Below are 19,504 nucleotides of genomic sequence, written 5' to 3'. Positions count from 1 at the left end.
GTGAATAAATGAAGACTCGGCACACCTCTTCTGAAAGGTTGCCGACCCCTGCTCTAATCTAAAGTCATTGAGAGGCAATAGATACAGAGAATCATGATGCCAATTTCACAGAGTCACCATTTGCAGGAAAGCTTCACATTAAGGGAATGTAAATGAGTTTAGATGCAAAGAGGCATCTCCCACTATTCACTAGGAACAATCCCTAGCGTTGACCTATTGTAGTTACACAAAGATATGTTTATCCTAAAACCTAACTAATTTTCTATTAATGGAATACTACTCTTGGCATTTGGGATTCCCTACCCCCAGCAGAACAGCACTGCAAAGCAAACCAAAACTAAGTCTGATAATTCTTACAGAGCAACTCACCTCATCTCTGAGTATATCGCTAACTGAAGAAGCAGTGTTTAAGCTGATCTGTGACTGGCTGCTTATCCCACTGTCTTCTCTCAGGTATTCATTGTCCAATGAGTGCACAGAAAGCAAAAGAGTACCCCTGGGCTTGAGTGTCTTTGGCCTCTCGGGTGCCTCTAAATTGCTGTCGATAGCAGAGCTGTTCCCAAGAGAAATCATGGAAGTGGCACTTATTCTCCCGGGATAACGGAAACTCTTGCATTGAGGGCTGGGTCTTGGACTTTGTGGTTTAGGGCTCATGGGCCGACAGGGCATGTCTTTACCTTCATATGTCGATAGCTGGGGGCAAGAGGGGCTTAGCTGAGTAAACGGTGATTGCAGGTCACCGGGGCTAAAGGGAGATCTCAGCCAGTATTCCTCAAAAGTATCTAAACTGTTGACCATTGTTTCCTGCTGCTCAGCATAGTCTGGGTATTCTGGACATTTGATAGTCAGATCATAGGATAGTACTCTTTTTCTTCGCATATCTATAGGTGTAGAGACCTCAATGGATTCCACAGAGGTGTCAGAATGGTTGGCATCCAGGAGGGTGGCATTAGACTCATATGAGCTCAAAAATGCTTGTCCATTAGAGCTCTCCTGCTTCTCTGTGGATGTTCTTCTTGTAACATTATCGGTGCCTTGCTGGTGGCCCCTGGTTGTTTTAAGACTCTCCTGTGATGGTGATAAACTTGCTAAGGTGGGCTTTTTCAGTCCATCAGCCTCCCTGCTTTTCAGAAATGTTTTCCAGGAGCTTTGGCGAAGCTTGGCTTTCTCCTTTTCATGTTTCAGTGATCCTTTGGGGCTCTGTTCAGGATTTTCCTTCTCTAGGGATTTGGATTCAAAGAAACTTGAGAAAGATTTATGCGCTAAGGCCAGTCTTGTCCTGAATTTTTTACCCTCTGGGTTTTTGTTTCTTTTATACTCATTCTCACTCAGGGATTTCCTTACCCCAAAATACTGTGGCACTTCACTGTCATTATTTTCAACTGATTCTAAGACTCGTGCTTCAGAGCGTTTGACATTCAATGAGGGGGAAGTAGAATTTGTGTCTATGTTGTCCATCAGTATCCGACCAGAGCCAGAAGCCTTCCTCAGGCTGATTCTGCTGAACAATCCAGCAGGTCTTTCATAAAATAAGTCATCATCATCAGAATATTCAGAGGTGTAGCTTTCCTTTCTTCGGAAGGCAGAACTGGGTGAACTGCTTTTAAAAGACTGCAAGCTTTCTGTGTCTTCATCCTCTTTCCCAGCATCAAGTTCTTCTGTCTTTGTCTTGCTGCCAAAGAAGTTGCTGCTACCTTGGTTTTCAGCAGCCGCTGTCTTGGTTTTCTTGAAGGATGCCATTTTTGAGAACACTAAAAACTTGGAAGGTTTTCCAGTCTTGGTCTGCTTCTGCACAGCTTTATAGAGACTGCTGTTACTCCCCAAGAAATGGAACGAATTCTCATCCATCTCCTCACTGTTAGCACTGCTAGTGCTTACATTATCTAGACCCAGGGCAGAGGCCTCTTGGCTCTCCATTTTCACTATACAGTTAAAGGCATCGGTCACATTTGGATTCTGTTCATTGTCTTTGCAAAGGCTCACCAGCTCCTCCACAGTAGAGCCTAGCTTTAGTTCTCTGCCGGGAGAATCTTCACCAATGCCTATTTGGTCCTTTGAAATATTACAGCTTTCAGTTTCTTTCTTTTCTAGCCTGTGTACGCAAGAGACGATGCTCCCAAAGGTGTCACTATCAGCATCATCTCCCTGACACAGGCCACTAATCCTGTTCTTTTCCAGTGCTGTTGCGCTAGTTCCACATATATCTTGCTCCAGGCTTTGACTTGTATTGAACTCATTTTCCTCGGTCACTTTGCTGTCTCTTGTTTCAAAGAGTGATTTTTTTAGCAGCTCTGTTTCTGACTGCACTCCAGCATTAGTTCTGCAGGGCTCCACCTGAGAGATTCCCCCACTCATTATGCCAGGTGATTTCAAATGTGCTCCAATGCATGTATCTGCCTTTTCTTTTGAGAGAACGATAGCATCTTCAAAGTGTAAATTAACTCCACTGGATTCATTTTTTATAGTGGTTACTGGGAAGCCCCTGCAGCTGAGTTTTAAAGACAAATCTGGCTCTGTTCTCTCCACTTGCTGCTGCACAATTTCTGATTCTTCTTGCCCTGTGATCCTAGCAGCGGTCACCTCTTCATTGCCAGAGATGGGCTGTACAGGCAGAGTTTGCTCTTCACAGCTGGAATATGCATTCAGATCTCTCTGTGATTCATCGGGTTCTTTGCTAGCAACGGGATGAGACCCCAAATTCTCATTGGCTAGTTCTCCTAATGTTCCAGTTATTGTTTCAGCAGGACAGTCATCATTCAGCATCTTGGACTCCTCCACAGATATTATAATTAGAGCAGGTTTTAACTCTGAGAGCTTCATCAACTTTTTCCCCTGGTGCATGTAATGTGGTTTAGTAGCTATTTCAACAGAAGAGGCATCAACACCATCACTCTCATCCTTTTTTCCTGCATCAGCGAAATGTCCATTCATTGTTACAAGTACAGAGTGACCCTGTAAGGCATTGTTTTTGCAATTCAGGTTTTGCAGCATTGAAACGTCCTGCTCTCCTGCAACGTCCTGGCCACCAGAGTTCAGTGCAGTCTCCAGGGATTTCCAACCCAAATTCAGTTCAGAAGAATCCTCTGAACCTCTTTCTCCCACACAAGCCTCAGTACTTGGTGATTCAGGGCTGCTCTCCTCCAAGCTGTTCAGCTGTGTTTTACCAGCTGGGCCATAGTTTGCTAAATAGTTATCACCTTTGTTTTCTGCAATGGCAGGAACACCTACAAGACAACCTGCTTGGTCCTCACTGATGCCAGATTCAGAGTTAATGCTGTGAGAGAACCTGTGCACTTTGAAATCCCTCTCAGATTTGCATTTAGCTTTTCTTACCTCTCCTTCAGCATTTATGCTCATTGGCTCTGAAGCCAAGGCAGAAGGAGTCTCCCTTTCTATTGAATCCCACTCAGAGGTATCTCTCAGTTGGAGCTGTGCTGAAGATAAGCCATCAGCACACGTGTCTGCTTCTGTGTTAAGGCCACATGTCTCTGATTCAGTGTGCAAATTAGCTTCAGCATCTTGCTGGGAGCCTGCTGGATGAGATAGCTGGCTGCTATTTGAGTCCAGGCAGGTATTAAGAAGTGATCCTTTTATGCCAAATTTCCCCTCCACTTTTATTGCTTTTTCAGAGCCCCCACCAACCCTTTCTATGTTTTTCCAGGTGTACTCAAAACCCAACCCTTCAAGATGTATCCTGGAACATGACAATCTTAATTTATCTCTAAGCTGAATGCAGTTACCTAAGTAGTCTCTCTGGCCTCCGGCATTTATGTTTTCAGGTGCACTGTGCCATGTTTTACTCTCTTTGATCTCTGGCCTCATGTGTGGAAGCTGAAATTTGGATTTTAGGCAGGGCTGGTATAAGAGTGAATCCATTTTAAGGGTGGCCCCTGGAGTTCTGTTTCTTGTCTTTGTAGCTGTAGTTTCCTCATTGTTATCTGAGTTCCTCCGACTGCATTTTATGTTGGATCTAGAATCTAGTTCATAATGAAATTCAAATGCCTTAGAGTTTCTTTTACTGTCAGTTCTATTTGTTTCAAAATTAATATTATGCAAACTATGGCTTGATCCTACATCTGGCTGCAAAGGAAATTGCTGAGTCTCGAGAAAAGTCAAACAGCTTTCAGAGTTTGCTTTCAGACAAGCAATGCTTAATCCTGCTGGACTTTTTTTACTCCTTGCAATGGCATCTTCAGCTGGTTCTGAGCTGACACAGGATTGCACTTTATTGTTTTCAGACTTTGCTTCACTTTGCAATCCATCCACTACCAATTTAGTCTCTGTCTTAGATATAGTGTCCCCTCCATTAGTGCCAGACCCAGTATTGGAGGGATCACTACTTAATATTAGTTCTTCTTCTCCTGCCTCTTCTCTTCTTGATTTTGTAGTCTGTATCCAAAATTCACTTCTACTTGGTGCTACTTTTAAATCAGAAGACAACTTCAATTGCGCCTTTTGACTCAATTCCAGTTGGCTCATGCAATGAAGTTGATGAGGGGGTACTTTTGCATTGGTATCAGGAAAAGTATGGCATGGTTCTTTTTTTCCAGAGGAAAGGCAGTTTGAACTTAAGCAAGTTTCTCCACTTATGTCACTGGCAACAGACTCTGTGTCTGACACAGTTTCATAAGGCTCAGTCTTTATGTCTGACAAGGATTCACTCTGATGCGATTGGGTCTCAAAATAATCTTCATCTGTTTCCTGGCTTGACCCATGTATCTCCAACTCTACTGTGCTTGGGGCAGAAGAACTCTGATCATCTTCAAACTCTCCTTCAGTGATGTAGTTTTCAGTTGGCTCTGGGGTCTGCAATAAAAAGACCAAAATTAGTCAAGAACGAATTCAGCAGCTGAGTATCAGAGAGAAAGATGTTTCTCTCTATGATATTTCTAGACAGAAATAATTGGGAATTATTGTGTTGGGAATTAAACACAATAAAGATACATGCAATACAGGATATACCCCTTTCCTCAGGGATTATAGCAGATGTTTGCATAGGGTTGGACTTGATGCCCTTATGTCTTTACTATAAACTATTTTAATAATATAGCATCCAAAATTTGGCAGAAGCTCCAAAGACTTATAATGGTTTGCACTCTTCCAATCCAAGGGCATTTTTCACATTTTACATAAATCAAATTAACATCATTCCTTCCATGTAAAAACTATTAGGGAATCCACCTCTGAATCTCAGCAGAGATTTACTGCACAAACCAGGGGCATATATATTACTATCCAATTATGTAACCAGTGCTTCACGTGGGTGGGGCTGAGGGTCGGATTGCAGATCTGGCTTTTTTTTTTAAATCATGTCAATCACTCAAGAGTGCGCTTTAAGCACTGTCCTACCAAAGCTGATGCTCCAAGATTATCAGAGACCCCCTACTTTTTATAGACCATTTTTAATACTCTTTAGAACACGGTGTGATTAGTTGTTTGGACAGGTGTGAACCAAGTTTGAAAGTGATGTTTGAACTCAGTTCAGGGAGAGACGAAGAGTCATCAGCACATCAAGTATTGGATCAAGTCCAGCTAAGCTGCTTACAGAAAGAGAGATCAAAACAACACTGTCAACCTCAGGGATAAGTCTTTGTCTTAAATGAGCCTGCTTAAAGGGCCAAATCTCAGAGGTCTCGTCTTTTTCCATTTTTTACCATCAGAATGCAAGCTGAAACTTCCCCAAGCTTAAAGGAAGAGAGCCAATCCTGATAAAGCGGGATGAGGGGAAAATGTTAGCTAACACCCACTGCCATCACTGGATATAGCTGCATCCAAAGATTCTACATGGTTGAGACTGATCAACGTACTCAACTGGTTTCAGACTCAGATATCTATGTATGTACATCAACAAATTAAGCTCTATATAATCTGTATCCTGTTAACTCTCAGGCTACGTCTTCACTACCCACCGTATCGGCGGGTAGCAATCGATTGCTCGGGGATCGATATATCGCGTCTCATCTAGACGGGATATATCGATCCCCGAACGCGCTTATATCGATTCCGGAACTCCACCAACCCAAACGGAGTTGCGGAATCGACAGGGGGAGCCGCAGACATCGATCCCGCAAGTAATTCGATCTTAGATACTTCAACTTCAGCTACGTTATTCACGTAGCTGAAGTTGCATATCTAAGATCAGTTTTCCCCCATAGTGTAGACCAGCCCTCACACAGCACAGCTGTGAGTTAGAAAGCTCTCTAGGTTCTTATACCTCAGATCTTTCCTGAGAAAACAGAGGCAAGAAGAGGTGGGGACCTTTCTAAGACTAAAGAGAAGGTGACTAGCAGAGGTGCAATTAGAACTCAGGACCCTAGGTCAATACAGCTTTGAGCACTGCCCACAGCTCAAGGGCACAACTCTCAGGGGCACAACTCCATTCTCTCAGGGGCACAACTCAATGGAAGCCCTAGAGAAGAACCAAATTAAAAAAAAAAAAGAGCAAAAGGACAGATACCAGGGTTTCTGAGCCCTACCACCACAGTACAGAGATTAAGAGGGTTAGGGACAGAGCTGGAGGTTAATTGAGGAAGCTAGTAAAATGGGGTTATTCGGCAGAGGAAGAAGATCCCTGTCTGAACAGACTGGAACCTGATGAAAATATGGCTAGAGGAGATGGAAGGAAGTTTGTATCATTTTTTAACAATATTTCTTAAGCACCTATTCACCATTTTTCTCTATTCACTACTGTGCTGGGATGGATTATAGATCTGATTTTGAGCACTCAAAAGTACATCGCTGAGGAACCTAAGCATAAAACATGTTGCCTTCCCTGGGCAGCAAAGATAAAAACAAAGTCCATAATGGGAGGAAGGTCACTGCTTCAAACTGAGTTCAAGCACCCTTTCGCACAATGAAGCCAGCTCCAACCAAATCGCACAAGTCATGTAATCTACAGAACAGTTTATCCTTCCCTGCATATAATCAATGAAACATACAATTTAGGTTTTTCAATAATGTCAAGCCCTGCCATTAACAGGACAGAAATGACCAGCATTACAACTGTACAGGCTCACATGTCACATGCTGATCAATGGTGGGGCCGGCTGTCAGGAGCAGTTGGCTCACACAGCAATGAATACAGGAGCAGCTGCTCAGCATTAGCAAAGCTGAATCTCGAATGATGCACTAAACAAATTTACAGATGGCACTGAGATAAGCTATGAACTATTCAAGCAAGTGGGTCTGAGTAATGAGGACACCTGATAGTCCTGAGAATAATTATGAATTAAATTACACCAAAATTAGGACACAGATCTATTAGAGTCCATCTATACAACAAATACAGATGTGCCAGCATATCCCAATTCTGGTTTTGGTGTTTATGGCCCTTATTCAATATGCACCAAGGTCAACAAGGGCCCTTCTGTTTACTTCAATCCACATACCGAATGAGGAAGAGAGTTTCAGATACAAAGGGCACTGATTATTGTTTTCATTCATAGTTCATGGGAGAGTCCCAAAATTGCATGGCCTGTGCTGTGTCCCACAGGGCTGCTGATTGGGACTGCTGAAGTTCAGATTTTAGCTGGCAGCCACTTTGTGATGCAGCAGCCACTTCCGCAACACATAAGAGCAGGCCCAGAACTGCTACCTTCTACTCTGGACTTTCGTGGGGCAGAAGCATTTCCTGTGGTGATGAGGAAAGGAAGACAGATTGGGGCAAGTATAATGTGGGGGGCTTCATTCACCAGCTCTGTTATATATGCACCAGCACGAACATCCACGCAGCAATTATATGCAAATAAACAAATATTTATGTAAATACCTCAACAGCAAGTATTCTATTCTGCACAGGTTCTTATACCACCCCATCACTGTAGAATCTGAATGCATTCCAGTGCTGCATTAATCTACATGATTAACATGTATCACACATAGTTTGTTCTCTCTCTCCTCCTCTTCTCAGGGAGAGAACTGTATGTAGAGTGGAGGGGTTTGCTTTGGTAAGGCTTTGGAAATGTATTTATTTTACTATGTATGTGCTATGTGTTTATATTGGAGAAGTGTGCCTTGCACTTGAAACAGAATGTGGTGAGGTTTCTAATGGCCCTTAGGTCCTGTGATGAGTACATGTTTCTCCCCTCTGCGGTGACAATCCCAAGCAACAGGTTTGAGAATTGAACGCACAAGCCATGTAGCACTACTCCTCAAACAATGAGCTGATCAACAGTGAATTAGGATGCCAGTGAATTCAATAGGACCAGCTGTTTCAGAATTCAAATGATGCTTTCAAATCGGGCCCAGAGGGCTCTGTACTGAAATTCTACGGACATTTATGCATAATGTGAAAATAGAGCAGCAATGTAAAGGCAAGGGTATGGAAGAAATATGCAAGACTCATGGTTAGGACCACATTGTGACACTGTTTGACACTGCTCTTTCCTGAGAATAACCTATAGCAGCAGCAGCACAGCTAGGCCCTTGGCTTGCAAAAGGTTTACAATCCTGACCAGGTGTGAAGTGCATTATTTTCGCATTTCCATCAGTATCAGAAACTCAACAGACATTCCTCCTATTGGTGAAGATGCATCAACCAGACAAGCGACAGTAAACTCATGAGCTGTAGCCAGAGGAAAAGAAAAAACTAGCAAGCTTTGAAGATGGGGGATAAACTGTAGTGAAATAGCTACCTAGCATAAAAAAAAAAAAAGAAACAGCAGTAAAATAGCATGCACTAAGGTGTGAGCGACAGTAAATTAGTGACACTCTGAAGGGCAGGGGCATACATTCATAGGCTGAAAAGGTGAATATGGTGGAAATAAGATAGCTTCATAGGAAAGAGGAAAGAAGATGCCTCATAGAGAGACAGTCAGCTCATTGACCTGCACGTAGTTGTGGGACTTGCTAAAGTGCCACATGTATCCAGCCAATAGGAAAAGGTTTTCAAGGAGGCTCATCCTCTCAGTTTGACGAGACATATTATCAAGAGTGCAAAGACTAAAAGCAATGCAAAGCTTTTGCATGTCCAGTGCTAGACCTGGGAAAATATTTTCAGGGAAAACTTTTTTTTCACTGAAAAATGTAGATTCATGTCGACTGAAGTGTCTCACTAAACCATATCAAATTTGCCAAGTTGTTTAAGTCAAAAAAAAAAAATTCCAAAAAAGTCAAAATGTTTCAAACTTTTCTAAATGCAACATGTTGACTTTTTGATTCGAAACTACTTTTTGTTACAAAGTTTACTTCTAAAAAAATTAATAAAATTGAAGTAAAAATAATCTCAAAGACTAAACTAAATATTTCATTACAGGTTGAACAGAATGTTATGTTTGACCCAAAATTAATTTTTTATAAACTTTTAGTTCACAAAAAATACTAAAAATAATTTCCTGTTAACCCTAAACTCTCTGCTGTTTTTTTCCTAGTTTTCATTTCAGCCACTGAACCGAAAAATCAGTTATTCACATAGCTCCATTCAAAACATTCACTGGTTACTAGGAATAAAATATGTTATCTTTTAGTGATATTCTGCAAGGAAAACACAGGATACAATTGCTGATTGCATTTTAAGATGCAAGAATCATGCTGCTTAATTGTTCCCCTTTGGAAACAAGTTATATTCATTCTCGCTAAAATCTTCTTTTGAACTAGAGCATACTAGTTCAAAGAAAGTTATTTTGGTTTAAGGACACCTTAAGGGAGCATCCAGGGACAGGAGAATGTTTCTGCAGTGGATTTTCAGTGACAGGTCATGGTAAAAAATGGGCTGATTGAAAGTTTTCACTTTTGTCTAATATCACTATCTTCCTCTAGCTCCACAATGCCTTGTCATTACTCCTTCCAAACTCTCATACAGATAAAACTGATGGGCCCTACATGTGTGAAGAAAACATACTGAAATTAAGAGAGTTAATGTTTTTGTTGGGGATGGTGTTGCGGATGCAATCCTGTAAAATGCACTATGGGTAATAAGCATGAACAACCTTGAGCCTTGCAGTGAAGGCTTGTAATACCTGAGGTTTGGAACAACTGTAGGAAGAGAAGGGACTACACTTGCTACAACTACGCAGACCACCACTTTGAATGGGATAGGACAGTGCCAGTACGTTATATCTGCTCTCATTGCACTCATGAGCCCAGTCCTGCTCTCATCAATGCCAAGGAGATATTTTTGCCATTGATTACAGTGGAAGGGGCCAAATTTCTATGGATCACATTCTCCACTTGCACCATTTCTGTATTGTGTTCATGATGTGACCACTGTAAGTCCTTAACTATCCGTTTCCTAGCTTTCCTCTGTTTTGAAATCAATGGGATCCAGTGACACTTGTCACTTAGCCTAACTAGTTTTTGAAATGAAGATTTGTTTTTGCAGTTCAGACTCACCTCCACCCCGGAAGGTAAATATTACCGTATCCATTTTATTCTGAGTCCCAGTTCACAGACCACAGACCTCTACCCTAAGCACTAGACTGCACTCCCACCTACATGTTGTCTTACTGCTGCAGTGACAGGTATAGGTCAGTTCTTCATGTCAAGTCACAATAACGTGAAAGCATTCTCACTATAACACAGCAACTGCCCCTTCTGATGTCCATTGTTCCCAATGGATATGATGGTAACCACAGCTCCTGAATTAGCCCAATACAGTGCACAGATCCTCATTATTCCTTGCTTGTATGGAAGACAGTATGTGGCATTGCTGCATACTTAACACCTGCACTGAACTAGGTAATGAACCCGACATTGCTTCATGTGCAGACACCACTCTCTAATAATAAGTTTGTTTTTATAGTTTGTCATGAGATGAGACTGAAATGCAATACTTAGTAGCACCACAGCCAGCTATCCTAAAGTTGCCAACCCTCCAGGATTGGCCTGGAGCCTCCAGGAATTTAAGATTAATCTTTAATTAAAGATTATGTCATGTGATGAAATCTCCAGGAATACATCCAACCAAAACTGGTAACCCTAAGATATCCTCTTTGCTCAATGAGCCTCTACGCTTGTCATTGGATTAAGCAAATAAAGATAGGCACATGGGTATTGTTTACCAATGGCCCAATCCTGTGTGGCGCTATGCATTCTCATCTCCACTGTTATCAGTGTGAGAGAAAACTCAGCATCAAAACCAGAACAACCCAGAGAAAGCCCTCAACCAGCGATGCAAGTAAGCCGGTACGGTCACGTACGCTGTACCATTAAAACATTTATGCCAGTATGCCGTACTGGAAAGTCACATTTTCAGAACCCCAGGGCTTTCCCAGGCACTGCAGTGGCAAAAGGAACAGAACATGGGGCTGCCACTCCCATGAGCCAGTGCCCTGCACCAGCAGCTCCTCCAGTGCAGCCGCACCTTCCCCAGCCCCGCCCCCAGCCCCTCCACGCAGCTGCATCTCTTGTCTGGGGTCATAGAGAAGAATGGGAGGATTTGATAGCTGCTTTCAACTACCTGAAAGGGGGTTCCAAAGAGGATGAATCTAGACTGTTCTCAGTGGTACCAGATGACAGAACAAGGAGTAATGGTCTCAAGTTGCAGTGGGGAAGGTTTAGGTTGGATATAAGGAAAAACTTTTTCACTAGGAGGGTGGTGAAGCACTGGAATGGATTACCTAGGCAGGTGGTGGAATCTCCCTCCTTAGAGGTTTTTAAGGCCCAACTGTACAAAGCCCTGGCTGGGATGATTTAGTTGGGGTTGGTAGTGATTTGAGCAGAGCGTTGGACTAGATGACCTCCTGAGATCCCTTCCAACCCTGATATTCTATGATTCTATGATTCTCTGTACAGCCCCACTAGACTGGGGGCAGGGCTGGAGGCAGTACAGCCACACTAGAGGAGCTGCCAGCGTGGGGCGCTGGCTCCTGAGAGCTGTGGTCCCATGTTCTGCTCCTTTCACTGCTGCAGTTTCCAGGAGAGCCCTGCAGTTCAGCAGATACTGGTTTCTATCTGCGGATATCCACATGCGCAGGTGTAAATTTGTATCATGCAGGGCTATAGTCATGGAACAGTTTTTGTGAGGGGGTCGGGGGTTCGGTACTGTACCAGAAAGAGTTAAAATCTGCACCATTGCCTTCAACCATCTGCTTATGGATTATCTAGTAGCTTTCTCTCTCCCTCCCTCTTTGAGAAGGACGGTGCTATTATATACACTTAGACAGAAAAAAATAATAGAATGAAAAGTAGACGTGTCTGAAGACTGTCTGCATTTTACTGGCAATCTGAAGTTCCTGATATGATAGACAGCATTAGCTGAGAACTGTAGTATGGAACTGCAGTTTGATCTAATCTGTATTTTATAAAAGGGATTTTTACAAAGATTGTAAGCATTTACAATTCCTCTTTGTTTCCCCAAAGATAATGAGTTGGGACAGATTTCTCAAAACGTGCCTAAATTAGACTTTTAAATCCATATTTAGGCACCTAAACAAGTAGCTCCTGTGCACCCAGAGGTATCACTGAAGTCAAAATGAGTTGTGGATGCTCAACATTTAAGAATCAGGCGACTTATTTAGGTTCCTAAATATGGATTATGGGGCCTAAATTCATCTAGATAATCCAATGTGAAAGCACTGGCCCCAGCACCCTTTAGTTAGCGCTTGTGAACGTTGCTGGATTGAGGGCACTCTGTGAAGAATGAAGTCTTGTTTATCCACAGAACAGGCACAGCATGGGCCATGGCAGTTTCCCCATGCCACACTTAACACCTGTCAGCTCTGGCCCAGACTGACCAGGCCCTGAATGTCAGAGGGAAATTCAGTCTCCAGGCCCTATTTAAGTCTTGGTCTCTCAGCTGGGACTGTCAAAAGGGTGCCAAAAGTAATGGTGCTTTGTGGTGACTTGGCCACCTGTTGAGTAGAAAATGGACTACATGGCCCGAGACCACCAACTCCTTCAAACAGGATTCTGAAAAGCTTCCATAGTAATGACTTTGGGGATCAAATTAGCCTCTTAGATTCAGGGCAAGCACCTGCCCCTTTTTACACACAATAAAGAAAGTTCCCTTCACAAGCAATTCAGTCACCGAGTTCAAATGTGGTTCCTGGGAACCACAGAGCACAGCTGCCCTCTCTGCACACATCACACTGCCTCAGTCCCCACAGGAAGATAACTGGCGGTGAAAGAGCCCTTTAAACAAACTTGTGCAAGAGCCACAGAGATACAACTGAGGCCTCAATTCACCAGCCCTCCCCGCACTGAAATGAAATGTGGCTCTTTTACAGTCATCCTTCAGAGCAAACTGGGCAACAGTCTCAGGCCTGATTATTCATGGTCTGAGGGGTGAGACAGCAGGGGGTTCTGGGTGAGGAATGAATTCCAGGGAAAAGCTTCATCCACTGAAGAGGATAAAATGGGATTCCTTGGGAGGGACATCCCATAGGCATGCTGAGCTGGGTTGAAGAGAAGCATAGCTGTAAGTTGTCATATGTTTATTCAGAGTCCCACTAATGGCAGAGATCTCTATGGCTCTGGGAGTCAAGGGGCTGGACCCTAGCAAAGTTAACAGCAAGTCAACCCCCACCAACAAACCCAAACTAATCAAGTGTGCCAAATATACACCAATAGAATTCTGAGTGCTTTGTAAGCACAGGGAGGGGGAGCAGAAAAGTAGTGTCAAGACATTTCTCGCAGCTCTTTATGCTGGGGCCATCCTAGCACTGGTTCAGCACTTTTTCAGGCTGCTCAGATTTACACAAGCAGAGCCTGCCATAAATAGGTAAGGTAAGGGTTAAGTTTCTTTTACCTGGAAAGGGTAACCAAACACCTGACCAGAGGACCAATCAGAGAACTGGATTGTTTAAAAGTCAGGGGCGGGAATTTGGATACTCGGGGTCTTTTTTGTTTTCTCGGCTGTGAGTAAACAAGGTTTCCTCCTAACTCCTTCTTATTTCAAATATTATACCAAAAGTCTGTGAGTACAAAGGAACCCCCAAAGCAATTCGGCTATGAGGAGCTTTGGGTTGTACGAATAGATGTGGATGGCTGTGTCTTTTGTTGTTTTCTCGGCTGTGAGTTAACAAGCTTCCTCCTAACTGCATCTTATCTCCAAGTGTCTCCTACACATCTGTGAGTACAAAGGAACCCCCAGCAATTCGGCTATGAGGAGCTTTGGGTTGTATTTACATGTATGTGGATTGGTTGGACTGGTTTAATCGGGCTATCTTTTAAATCAGACTGTTTCTTCATATTTTCTTATAAGCAAGAGCCTGTATTGAGTTTCTTAATGCAAGATTATTGTTTTATATTTTCTTTCTTTTTTTATATAAACTTTTCTTTTAAAACGTGTGGAAGTTTCTTTTCCTAGGGAGGCAAAGGGAAGGGAAAAGCCAGGCTGTGGGCTATTTTCCTATTGCTTTCAGGGAAAGAGCAGGCTACGGGGAAAGAGAAAAAGAATCACCTCTGTATCAGGTATCTGTCTCCCTCACGGGAAGGCAGGCACGGGAAAAGCAAAGCCAAGCTGTTGGTATTTTGCATCTCAATTGTCCTGAGGGCAGGGAACGCTTATCTCTTGGGAAGCAGAGAAACCGGTTTCTTGGCAAGCCTGGGAAGGAGGGGGGGGAAGGGAGTTTCTCCCCTGCTTTTAGCATCCAAGGCATTTGGAATCTGGGTGTCCCCCCAAGGGAGGGTTGGGGACACCAGAGAGAGGAAAGGGGGGATCAGGCCCCATCAATTCCTGATCTGGTGGCAGCGAGAATATCCAAGCTGGTAGTGAGCTTGGGGGAGTTTCAGGTAAGCCCCCAGATTTTGGACGCTAAAGTCCAGGTTTGGGACAGGACCAGATTGTGGACGCTAAAGTTCAGGTCTGGGACTGGGAGGCTAGATTACCACAGAGCCACTCTGGCTACTAGGTAATGCCAGGGCATAATGGATACCTGGCCACATCTTTTCCCCCTCCCAACATGTCTCTGCTGCACTAGCAGCCAGGAGATGGTAGATGTACAGCAAATATTCAAGACTGCTCACTTTGAAATCTTCAAAGCATTCTGCACCTAATGAAGTGGTGAACTATTACTTCCAATTGCACTAAATTTGATCCCAAGCAGCTGCCTGAACTTAATGCGAGTAATAAGAGCTCAGTGATTCACAGAATCAGAGCATGAAAATAACATTACCCTTGACAGATTCCGATTGAAGTCAGTGGGAGATGTATATAGGCATCGAAGAGCTAAATTTGACCCTAAGATCTTCAAGAGTTTTGTAACGGTACTGTTTAGTTTAATTTTTATTTTTACATAGAGTTGTATACTTATTTGCATTGTACTGCATGCTTAAACTACAGCCTCTGAAAATTTAGCCAGTCATATATCAAATCACTAAACTATTACATTACTTAGGTCTCTAGTGGTTGGTTCATAGAGGATAACAGTCTACTACCACTGCCAGCTAGTGACCATTTGAGCTTAAAGTAACTCACAAAGCATGGCCTTTTGATGCTTCAGGTCCTGGGTTCTTTGACAACCAATGGTGGCAGGAGGAAGGGGTGGTGTTACAAAGTTAGGGTCCTTCAGTAAGTGATCCTTTGATACAATCTAAACTGCACCTGGTGCCTTCACTGGAAAGTCTCCAGAATTAACTACCAAATGGAATGGGGCTGTCACAGAATAATTAAAATCTGCAAGCAATGCCTTGAGCTATCAACAAGTTCCATCCCATAAAGGATATGTTTATTGAATGGGGCGGGGGAGTGCAAAGAATTTGAATCAGATGTAAAGCAGTGGGAAATCTCAAAATACTGTCATGCCAATTACACTAAAATGCATTTCCCTCTCCCACAAGCTGTAGTCATAATATCCTGTTTATGCACAGCAGATGGTTAGGAGCCAGCTAAATTACACTGTTCTTGGTTACGCTGATGAGTTACAATCCAACACAATGCAGGTGAGTTCAGAGTGGGCTGCTGGACAAACCCCAAAAGTTGACACACCCCTGTGGGGTGCAGGATTTCTGTGACCCAAGCAGTATCTTCATGCAGAAGAGCCATTTGATACATGCAGGACTGCTGCCATGTGCTGACATCAGTGAAAGATCACAGGTGAGAGGCTTGTTGTACTATAGCAAACATCATGCAGCTTCCTCTCAGACTCCACTCAGCAAACTAACTGCACACCTAGAAGCTGCTCTTTCCCTGGAGGCCAGAGACATTATTGCCTTCATCGACCCTAATTGTGTCACTGCCAGGTGTCCTCTCTCAGACAGGCTCTAGGAGTCTCTGCTACTAATATCTATGGGTGCTAGCTAGAGCTGAGATGAGGTGACAGTCAGAACTCAGTTTACCTAGTGGACTAAAAATTTTCTAGTAAATACTGATTGCACTCCTGTCACATCTCGTCCTGCTGGATATAAAAGATACAGCCTACCACCCCACTGACTACATCAGCATTGACAGAATAAGGATCATCCAGCAGAGCAGGTGGAGGACCAACAAAGGAGTGTACACATGTGTGTGTTAAGCACAAGGTAGCATGAGCTAAGTTATCAACACACCTACGTGAGAATTAAAATAACCAAATTCACATCCTGTGGCGCTGCGGAGAAACTGTAAAATAGGGCTGTGCAAAACTGTTTCCTTAAATATTTTATACATTTTTGCAATTGTGTTTTGGACAATTCTGTGACTGCCTAGCTTTGTTTTTCATTAAGCTTCACTAGCTGGTTTTTTGCACTGAAATGAGTAAATATTCATTGTTTATATTTTTCAATGCAAAAGTTGATCTTCAACTGCAGGAACTTTCGAATGCAAATATTACAAAAATATTTGCCATGTTTATTCAAACAGTTCCAGTCAATGATGACTGTTCATTTTCATTCAAAAATGACTTTATATTTTAGCAAAAGCAGACGTTTGGGGAAAATTAGGCTATTTTGGCAAAGTCACAATGAAATGCAAAACCCTAAAGCAGTGCAAAATATTTGCAATGAGCCTCAAAAGTGCTGATTTAAAAATATTGATATTATTAAGTAAGGCCCTAGTGCTGGAACCAGATCTGGAGAGCCAAACTCTTGGGCCAGTGCTGGGCCCCAGGTACATCAATGGTACTTGGCACAAGATGCAGGGCTCCAAGCTAGATGACCTGTTTGCAAGATCAAGGGTTAAATAATGGAAGGAAAAAGATCAGAAGAAATTCAGCAGATCAATTTACAGTAGAGAATTCAAAGCTATACCAATAATCAGTACTTGAACTGTTCTGAGTTGTTTTTTATATCAGCCAGTCTTATTAGTCTATAAGATAGTAAAATAAAAGTTGGTGCACGTACAGTTGGGGAATTTGAACTCCAATATAACTTGTCTTCAATTTGAATTGTTTTGATGCATTCATTGCCCTGCAATAGCTCCCTCTGCTGGGTAATTTAAAACAAGAAAATGTTTTGACATCTTAATTCTGGCTTTAATACACAGCAGGTTTCCATTCTTAGCGTCTATCTTTATTTTAAAACCAAAGTAACAATATTTTTGCATACAAATATGATACTGTTTAAATTCTCTTTTTTCTTCAAGAAATAGTTCAAAAATAGCAAAGACATGATTGAAGGAGTCATACGGGAAGTAAAAGTTCAGCCTAAAAATAGAGGGTAACATTTTCATACGTGCTTACATGATCTAGGAGGCCTAAGTCCCATTTGCAAGAGTGACGCAGGGCCTCGTCTAGGCTAGAAAAGGTGTGCCACTACAGCTATCCTGGTATACTATACTGGCAAACTCTCTAGTGTAGATGCAGCATAGATCAGCAAAAGTACTTGTGTGCCTAGCACGCTTTTGCCATATAGCTTACACCAGATTCGGAAAGCTATACATTCTACCAATAAAGGGACTTTGCCAGGACAATTGTATCCACACTCGAGTTTTTTCTGGTATAAAAATGTTGTAAAAAATATCACCACACCCCTGCAAGACATCACTTATACCATCAAAAGTTCTAGGTGTGCACCTGCCCTTCATCACTTAAGCCATTTTGAAATTGTTACCCTAGGCCTATTGTTGTCTGCCGAATCAGAGCCTTAATGAATAAAATGCTCTTGTATTTTTTCAAAGCACTTAACCACATGCTTAAATACTTTGTAGAACCGATGTCTTCATTGGCCAGGGTAAAATAAATGTGGGTTTATAGATTCTGGTGAACCAAAGCAAGTGAGGTATTTAAATGGCTGATGGCTTATCCATTTTCTTTAAACTTGCTGAACCTTTTTTTGAAAATAAATCTTGATATGATTTGTAGTTTTTTAACCGCCTTCCCTATGTGAAACGTTTAGTGTGTTTTCTTCAATACCCTTGTAGAATAATTTTCTGAAATGCTAAAGACACAAAATCACACCAATAACATGAATGTGACAATTCTCAATATACCAGCAATCTGCTCCAACGTGTCAGATCCAAGAAAGAGACTCAGTAGCTAGCTATGTTAATTGCCAAAAGTTCAAAAAAATTGCATTAAAGAATGGTTCATGAGTAAGGCATCCCAATAAACTGAAATGAACTGTGCAGTCCCCCACACCAATATGCCTGGTAGTCTTATGCCAGCTATTTTGTTCATTTATGCTCTTTAGTCTTCTCTCCCCCGCCCTCTTTGAATCACATTTCCTTTCTAATCCATCATAGGGCACCAGTGATAAGGCTACTAAGCATCACGTAGGATTTTGCCTTACAAAGACATTTTCCAGAGCTTTACTATTTTATATAAATTACAGTAACAACTAGAAGCCCCGAGAGAGTAAGGCCCCATTATGCAAGGCACTGTGCACCCGGAGAGACAATCCTTGCCCTAAGGAGTTACCATCTACATAGGTGAGAAAGGGTAGGAGAGAGAAAGCACTATGCCTATGTTATTGACTGGGAACAGAGATTCATTGCCTGCCTGAGGACACAAAGGAAATCCACGGTGGAACCAGAAATTGAATCCCGGTCTCCAAGGAGTGCCAGTTCATGAGACCATCCTTCCTCCTTCTGGATATGGAAATATCCTACATAATTTAACAGGGCCAAATCCAACAGAGTGTTACGAGACTTCTTCTAGACCTTGAGAATGAAATACAGAATATCCTGCCTAGAACGCCTAAGGGAACTATGCAGAGTTTAACAGAACTATGTCCCTGCCATCAGACTCCAGAGAATTCCCCATACATTGTTTTGTTTTAAAGAGTCAGCTTTCCACATAACTCCTTCTGTACAACTAGTGGTTTGAACTAGGGGGAAGACTCCTACCTGCATTGCTTTGGGTTTTCAAATTAGTTGGAGCAGAGTCAAAGGGCCTAGTATTTTCAAAGCACTGCCCATATGTATATGCACTGTGGGAACGAGGGTGGGTGCAGGGAGTCCCTTTTCTCCTGAATATCCCTGTGCAGAATGCTAGGGCTCCCTGCATCACTGGCAGTCTGATCAGGACAGACCCAGGCTTGGAGCACCAAGGAAGTGACAAACTGGGCGTGGAAGCTCGCACAGGCCTGCTTGTATTAAGCATAAGTCCAGCCATTGACCCTATATATGCAATATCACTTTAATTCAGGCAACTGGTCTGCAGAAAGTGACAAATCATTTACATTCTTTCTTAAAACAACCCTTTGTCAGGAG

At 42.6% G+C, this 19,504-nt stretch overlaps 1 protein-coding gene across 1 annotated transcript in view; it reads right to left on the bottom strand.

The window, feature by feature from the left end:
• ARHGEF4 (Rho guanine nucleotide exchange factor 4) overlaps window positions 1-19,504 on the bottom strand; it is a 329,119-nt gene that overhangs the window by 172,639 nt on the left and 136,976 nt on the right. Inside the window, exon 4 of the mRNA XM_032764769.2 lies at window positions 370-4,806. Within this exon, the coding sequence (XP_032620660.2) occupies window positions 370-4,806 (4,437 nt within the window). The remainder of the gene's footprint in view (window positions 1-369; window positions 4,807-19,504) is intronic.

This window comes from Chelonoidis abingdonii, chromosome 8, assembly GCF_003597395.2.
Source record: "Chelonoidis abingdonii isolate Lonesome George chromosome 8, CheloAbing_2.0, whole genome shotgun sequence".
NCBI classification, from domain to species: domain Eukaryota; kingdom Metazoa; phylum Chordata; order Testudines; family Testudinidae; genus Chelonoidis; species Chelonoidis abingdonii.
This window is presented reverse-complemented; position numbering and strand designations above follow the sequence as displayed.